This window comes from Chinchilla lanigera, unplaced genomic scaffold, assembly GCF_000276665.1.
Source record: "Chinchilla lanigera isolate Chin_1 unplaced genomic scaffold, ChiLan1.0 scaffold00053, whole genome shotgun sequence".
Classification (NCBI taxonomy): Eukaryota; Metazoa; Chordata; class Mammalia; order Rodentia; family Chinchillidae; genus Chinchilla; species Chinchilla lanigera.
The window spans coordinates 2,907,203-2,915,056 of NW_004955454.1; the positions used below are offsets into that span (position 1 = coordinate 2,907,203).

General features: G+C 49.7%; 1 protein-coding gene across 9 annotated transcripts in view; it reads left to right on the top strand.

The window, feature by feature from the left end:
• Nucleotides 1-62: 62 nt before the first annotated feature.
• Hsf1 (heat shock transcription factor 1) overlaps nucleotides 63-7,854 on the top strand; it is a 25,088-nt gene continuing 17,296 nt past the window's right edge. For 8 of the 9 annotated variants that reach the window (XM_005395870.2, XM_005395871.2, XM_005395872.2 and 5 more), the window contains exon 1: nucleotides 63-390. In XM_005395870.2, the coding sequence (XP_005395927.1) occupies nucleotides 274-390 (117 nt within the window). In that variant the 5' untranslated portion in view covers nucleotides 63-273. Of the gene's footprint in view, nucleotides 391-3,047; nucleotides 3,143-7,854 lie in introns of all 9 variants that reach the window. The other variant, XM_005395875.2, reaches the window with a different exon arrangement.

The window sequence follows — 7,854 nt, forward strand, 5'->3', positions numbered from 1 at the left end:
GGGCGGGGCAGCCCTGCGCAGGCGCGCGGCGCAGGGGCCCACACGGGAGCGAGGACGGCAAAGGCGCGGGCCAAGGCGCCTGCGCAAGCGAGCGCGCGCGGGCGGGGCACCTACGGGAGCGTGCCCGCTCGCAAGATGGCGGCTGCCATGCGAGGCTTAGGGGCCGTGTGTGCGCAACGAGCATCTGCGCGACCCGGGCCGCAATCGCGGCAGCGGCACTAGCCCGATCCTCGGCCCCTCTTCGCGGCCGTCCCCTCTGCCTTCTCGCCCGAGATGGATCTGCCCTTGGGCGCCGGCGCGGCGGGGCCCAGCAACGTTCCAGCCTTCCTGACCAAGCTGTGGACCCTCGTGAGCGATCCAGACACCGACGCGCTCATCTGCTGGAGCCCGGTAAGGGCCGCCACGGGCCGGGCTGCACAAAAGCTGGAGCGCGGGCCGGGGAGGCCTGTCGGGAGGGGCCCCGGGCTGCAGGGAGCCGCGGCCTGCCGGGCCGGCCCTCCGCACCTTGAGCGGTCGCAGTTGTCCCCCGGGAAAGTCGCCCCGCCCCCAGGGCCGCGCAGGCCGAGTCGGTCGGGAAGCACAGGATGAGGCTACAAGTTCTTTGGTCTTTGGGGGCTGTGCCCCCTGCCGACTTGTGGGCAATCGTCCGGAGGAAGATGAGGGCCTTCGGGGATAGGAGGGTGTGTCTAGTGGGCAGGAGGGCAGTGGGAGCTACGGGAAAGTCGCGAAGTCCGAGCTCTTACCAGACTGTCAGTTGTCTAAACGCTTCGTTTCGGTCTAGTGGGGTGGCGTAGGGGCCTCTTCAGTTGCCTGGTAGCGAGGTGTGTACGAAGCAGACCCTGTAGTAGCGGAAAAAAAAAAAAAAAAAAAAAGTGAGACATGGCTTGAAGTTCATGATCTGCAAATGTTAGTCTTGGCAGGCTGATATGTACATTTTAATGGTGTTCTTAACCCGTCTTTGGGGCTTACAGAGGTGACTCCACGTCTGCCTGGAGTTGGAGACCAGTGAGTGTCCTGCTATGACGTCTTGTCCAGTGAGGGCCAGAACCCAGGGCTGGAAAATCGTGGCCTGAAGACAGGCCTTGCTGATTCAGAGGGAGCTTTTAGTGGGACCGTGGCAGGTGCTACCAAACCTGCTTGACCCCAAAACTTGGGGCTTTTCAGGCTCTGCCGAGCACCCCTTCCCACACACCCAGTCTCTTAAGTGTTCAGGAATAAAGGCTGGAGGAGGCCAAGCGTTCTACCTCAATTGTCTGGTCTGTTTACTGAACCCCTTCACTTCTTGGAGAATGTTTGGAAATAAAAAAGGACTAGAAAGTTTTTCTCCTGGTACCTCTTCTTTGTCAGCCTTCTCCTCCCCCGACGAAAAAGTAGCAGTGTCTTTTCCCAAAGGTCGTCTTCAATTTGCTCAAAATTTCCTAGCCAGAGAAAAATGACCCCACTTTTGTGTCCTCTTTTGTTCTTACTTCTACCTCTACCTTGTTCATTATAGCACACAGGGGCAGCCCTTATTCAAGTGGGGGAGGAGCATCAGAGATCCTCTGAAATATTCTGAGTGTAGTTCTACAGGGAAGGGCCATCCTGTCTGATAATATGCCTGCTGTTTCTGCTTCTAGATTGTGAGGTATGGGGATAATGCACCAGTGTGCATGCTTCCAGGACCTACAAGGTGTTCTGCGGAGGGCCATTGAGTGGGAAGAGAATCTTTCCAGGCCTGCACCCAGCCTCATTCACAGGGCGCGCTGCCTTAGCCCTGTTGATGTCTTTTCCCCAGGGAGGGACAGAGAGCTGACTGAACTCAAGCATTTGGTCCTCCCTGGTCTGTATTAAGCAGCTGTGATTTTGTCTGTAGTTGGTGCAGGACACAAGGTTAAGGGACTGGTATTACAATGAGTATAGAAATTAAACTCTGGCCAACAACTGGAAGGAAACTGTTGTCCAGGCTGGGCATGCCCTGTAGAGTTCCATGGACCTGGCTGCCTGGCCCAGAGAAGGGAGAAGCCCTCAGCTTCGAAGGTGCCCACACCAGTCCTATGGCTCTGTCAGCAGAGTCCCAGCATGGATCTTCCCGTAGATTCACTGTCCATGACCCCACCCCTGAGAGGCCTTGGAAGCCTTTAGGGTATGTTCTCCTTGGCGCTGAAGTCTTCGCACCCTCCTGTCAAAAAACACCCTCCTGTTTGAGGAAAAATAATAACTAATTCTCAAGGTTGAATACCTAGGGAAGAACTCCTGAGCCAGAAACCCTTTACTGAGCCTGACTATCTTTGAACTGGCAGTCCTACTACTGGGCTACATAATAGGTCACCACCCAGAGAGCTCATGTGGTAGGGGTTATGGCAGCTATTCTATCCTTATGGTGTTAGTTCCCCAACTCTAAGCTTTCATTCAGTTGCACATGCCTTACCCAAACAGAAAGGGCCTCAAAAGATCCAGACAGATCCTGGAGGATAGTGCAGTTATATTTGCCCTGGGGAGGAAATTTGGTGAGCAAAGGTTAGGGTCCACAAGGTTAGCATATGAGTATGGACATGAATGGCCCTCTCTTAATGAACTTTTCAACACTTTGTCCTGAATGCGCCACTGGATTCTGTACTCAGAGCCATCTCTCTGCCTTGGCTTTCTCTCCTTTATGCAGTATCCCCTCAGTCCACCAAATTAGGTTCTTGCTGGGCCCTTGCTGGACAGAGGACAAATCTGGAGAGTTGCAGGACCCTCAGTGGGTTTTACACAGGAAAAATGCCCAGACACAAGTGAAAAAGTTAGGCTCAGGTCCCAGGGACAGTGAATCCCAATTTGGGGGGCTGGGGCGATATTGTATGTGATAGTATTTTGGTTTGGTTTGTTTTTCTGTCTTGTTTTGGTTTTTTTGATACAGCATCTTGCTGTGTAGTTCAGGCTGACCTTGAACTCATGGGATAGCCCAGGCTGGCTTCGAACTCAGGGCTTTCTCCCGCCTTAGTCTCCCAAGTGTTGAGATTACAGGTGTGCCACCATGCCCAGCCTGGATCCCAATTTGGTACAAGGTCATTCTATTTATTCTTCAGATTGAAAGGAAGAATTGAAAGGATTGAAAGATTGAAAGAATTGAAAGAATTGAAAGATTGAAAGGAAACGTGAAAAATAGTCTTGGTTATCTCTGGTAGGTGAGAGTACAGGTAAATTTTTCAATTTAAATTTTTCTTAAAAAGTGAACTTATGCTTCATAATTGATGTTTTCAAATTTATTCACTATGTCCTGGTGGATCTTCTAAAAGTAGCCAGGCCCAATCCTATGCCTCCCTTCCCCTGTAGGGCCAGCTGTGGTACTCCACTCCCAACAGCCACCTTAGGAACCTGAGAACAAGACACAGGGCCACATGCTTGTGTGAGACAAATGCTGGGGCGATTGAGCCTGCAAGTGATGATGGGCCAGTGGTAGACCAAGTCCTTACGATCAGAACCAAGCCCCTGGGACAAACCCAGGTACAACATTTAAGGAGGCACTGTTATTTTTAAGCCACCCTGCACTGACAATGAAGGCCTCTTTAATTTTGGGCTGGCACTTCTCTGGCTTTTTACTAGTCCTAGCTTGATGATGTAATTGTCTTCTCTTTGAGAACAGAAATATCACTATTGGTTGAGGCCAAGGAATCCCTGAGAATGAAGAGGCTACAGGTGGTCAGGGCACCGATCCCACTGAGGGAGTAGGTCTGTAGTTGGGCAGTCAGGGCATAGCTGGCTCCACCGTAGAGCAAGGGCAGGGCATCCATCCACTTAGGTATTCCTGGGTGAAATCACATGAGGAGTTTTAGAAACAGCCTTCAGCCACAGATGGTATCTAGAACTCCCACACAAGCAATGCCCCTCCTACTCCCCCAGCTCTGACTGCCAGGTGAGCTCATTCTCAGACAGCTAACAGAAATTGACAGGCCTCCTGGCCCTGCCTTTGAAGCCCTGGCAGCAGTCCTGAAATGCTGGAGGTCACACACCGCAGCAGCAGGCTGTGACATGTGTTGTACAATCCTGTTATGACCAGCAAATGGTCCTTATTCAGTGTCTGTATGTTACAGACAAGTTAACCTTCTTGTATTTCATTCTGTTCTGATCACAACTGTTCAATTAGGTGACATAATTTCTATTTTATAAATTTAAAAAAAAAACAGACTCAGCTAGATGCAGTGGTATGCACCTGTTCCAGCACCTCAGAGGCTGGTGTGGGAGGGTCTCCAGTCCATGAATTCAAGTTTGGGCTGGGCAAATAGTGAGACTCCCATCTCAAAGCAAAAGAAAACTGAGGCTCCAAAAACACGAAGAAGGGCTGGGGATATGGCTCAGTGGTAAAGCTCTTGCCTTGCGTGCACAAGGCCCTGAGTTCGATCCCCAGCACCACAGAACAAAACATCAAGAAGCTTTAACAAAGAACTAGAAAATAAAAAAACCAAGCTGAGCATGATGTAATGCCAGCGCTCAGGAGGCTGAAACAGGAGGATTGCTGTGAGTTTGAGGCCAGCCTGAACTACATAGCAAGACCATATCCCCAAAAAAAAAAAAAAAAGCGGGGCATGGTAGCGCATGCCTGTAATCCCAGCACTCAGGAGCTGAAGCAGGAGGATCGTTGCAAGTTTGAGACCATCCTGGGCTACAAAGTGAGCTCAAGACCAGCCTGAACTGCAGAACGAGACCCTGTCTCAAAAAAACAAAAAACTACAAATATATATATATATATATATTTTTTTTTTTTTTTTCTAAGAAAATGAAAGACCAAATCTAAAGTTCCATAGTAATCCAGCTGTTACTCACTGCCTGCCTTTATCACATTTTCTGAGCAGAAGGCAGAAGGAAACCCCTATTTACCTCCTCCTTAGTTAGATCCCAGCTGCCACTGGAGCAATGAGGCAGCTGACCGGTTGAATCATAGTTTGGATTTTTTCCTTTGCAGTACTGGGGATTGAAGTCAGAGCCTCATTCATGTTAGGCAAGTATACTACCACTCAGCTACATCCCTAGTCCTTTTTATTTTATTTTGAGACAGGGTTTTGCTAAATTGCCCAAACTGGCCTTGGACTCATGATTCTCCTGCCTCAGCCTCACAAGTAGCTGGGATTACAGGCATGAGCCACCTTACCCAGCTTTTTCACGGCTCTTTATTGTGGAGCCAGAAAGGGCAGCCTACCCCTGAAAGCCACTCAGTTTTGGAAAAATTGCCTCTGTGCAAGGAGCCCAGCAGGGATGCAGCACCTACCCTGGTGGTGCAGGTAGCTCTGGTCAAGTATAGGAGGGCTGGGCTGTGCACCTGCCTCATCTCAGAGCTTTCCTCAGGCCAGGTAAGGGAGGACGCTGCCCTTACAGGGTGTGGAAGGAGGGGAACTTGGCCCCCAAATGTTTCCTGGTGCCTGGCATTGCTGGCAGATGCTGCCAGTCTCCCACTTGTGACCTTGTGGCCCTTTGGTGAACAGAGTTGATCAAGCTACACGTGTTCGTTGGGCCTGAAGATTGCAGTGTGTGGTGGCTGAGGTTGGGGGGCAATGCGCTGGACATAACGCCTGTGTTACAGATGTGAGCGAAAGCTAACCTGAGAAGAAGCAAGAAGAGTACTTAGGAAAGTCATAGCAGGATTTTCAATGAATGATAAAACTAAGACTAGGGAAGGTGTGGTAGTGGCCACAGAACTGGGCCATCCATGGCTCCCCAGTTTACTGGGTGCAGTTCTAGCTACCTACTCAGACTCTTACTCCTCCTAAAGTCCCAGTTCCTGGGACCCAGAGGCTGGTCAGGCAGCTGAACCAGGGAAACCAGAGCACATCACAAGCCTCATCCTCGAAGGAGGGAAGGGGAAGCTGAAACAGGGAAAACACATTGCTGGGCAGATACGCGGAGCAAAGAAGAAGTGGACAAGGTGGTATACATCTGTAATCCCAGCTACTTAAAGCTAGGACAGCAGGATTAAAAGTTCAAGGCCAGCCTAGGCAACATAGTAAGACCTTGTCCCAAATTAAAATTTGAAAAGGGCTAGGATATAGTGCTAGAACACTTGCCAACATTTGTAAGACCCGGGATTCAGTCTCCAGTGAGGGGATGAGGGTTGAAGCATGTGGGCACTTCACCACATGGAATACATGGCTCTTAACCTTCTGGGATCATGGGGCCTTTGAGAAAATATGCAAACTCATACACTTGCTCTGTATAAAAGTATATACATGCTGCATTTTCTACGCACTTCAAGTTCTCCACCATGCTATAGAAAATAGGCCACAAACTCCAAATTCATGCACTGAATTTGGCGCTGGCAGGCATGCTAGAGTACCACCAGTAGCTCGGAGCCTTATTGCTCCTGTTATGTCCAAATGTAAATGTAACCTCCAAGAATTGTGTGTGCCCAGCAGAGGTGGCCTCCTGATGCACTGAGCAAAGATCTGAGACATTGGGCTCTGTGATTCGCTAGCCAACCCTCTGAAACTCATAGTGACACTTAAGGTAAGGCTTGCTTGACATAGCCCACTTGGACTTAATGTTTACCGCATAAGAACTGCCCTCCATGGTGGTGCACAGCTGTAATCTCAGCCCTGAGACAGGAGAATGAAAGTTCATGCCCACTCTGGGCAATTTAGTAACTTTGTAAGAGAGTCTCAGAATGAAAAGTAAAAGGACTAGGAATGTAACCCAGTGTTAAGGTCTCTAGAACCACAAAAAAAAAAAAAGAGTAAACAGACCTCAAGCATTAGAAGACAGATTAGGATAGGGTGATCCATACAGTTGCTTGTTTTCTGTGCAGAGGTAATTTCAAACTCAAGTGCAGAGAGACCCTGACAGACCAGGCTGTGGGGAAGCAAGGCAGCTAGAGTATGTGAGGCATGGCACCCAAGAGGAGGAAGTTCTGCCAAGAAATGGCTTTTGAATGTGCAGATGAGCTCCGTGGAGTCTTTGCTGAATGCTGATTTGCTCTTGCAGACTATAGACCATTACAGAGGAGGCTGAGGAGCTACTAGGGGAGCAATTCAGGCTCACAAAAGACCACAAATTATTGTATTCTCACTAGCCGGAAAGGAGAAGCCACTGTGCATAAATACAGGGTGAGTTCATCAGAGACCTAAGAGGACCACAGTTGGACATGGTGCTAAAAGCCCAGCCTAGCCAGGCATGGTGGCACACACCTATAATCCCAGCACTTGGGAAGCTGAGGCAGGAGGGTCGTTGTGAGTTCAAGACCAGCCTGGGCTACAAAGTGAGCTCAAGGCCAGCCTGAACTACAAAGCGAGACCCTGTCTCAATCAATCAATCAATCAATCAATCAGTAAAAAAGTCCAGCGTGAAGGGCATCTAAATGCCATGTACGTAGGCTTTGAAACAACCCTGAAAATGATGGGACCAGCCTGCACTAAGTGTAACTGCCCTCAAGTACAGCGCTCCAGAAAGGAAGACCAGCAGAATCCAGACATGCATCATAAAGTACCCATTTCCTAGATCCAGTCAAACTGGGCAAGCCAGTAGGCAAGAAAATGTGATTTGTACAGGAGGGGGAGAGTTTGCAGTAATAGACTCAGGTTTGATGGGATGGCCAACAGGGACATTAAAACAGTTTAACTGTGGTCTGTGTGCTCAAGAAACAAAGGCAAGAAGACTGAGAACTAGAAGATAAAGAAAAAACAAGTTGGAGAAAATGTTAGTGAAGCTCATCTTCCAGGCAGAGGAATTCCATGTTACCTACATAGACCCTACCCTCCCAGGGGGCAGCACACAACCCCCTCCCCTGCCAGTGCATCAAAGTCAATGCCAACAGTGGCAGCTCTTGCTCTTGACTCAGAAGGCTCACTCTCCCAGCAACGTGCATGACCCCAATTAATCATGAGACAGGGGCTTGGGATTTAGCTCAGC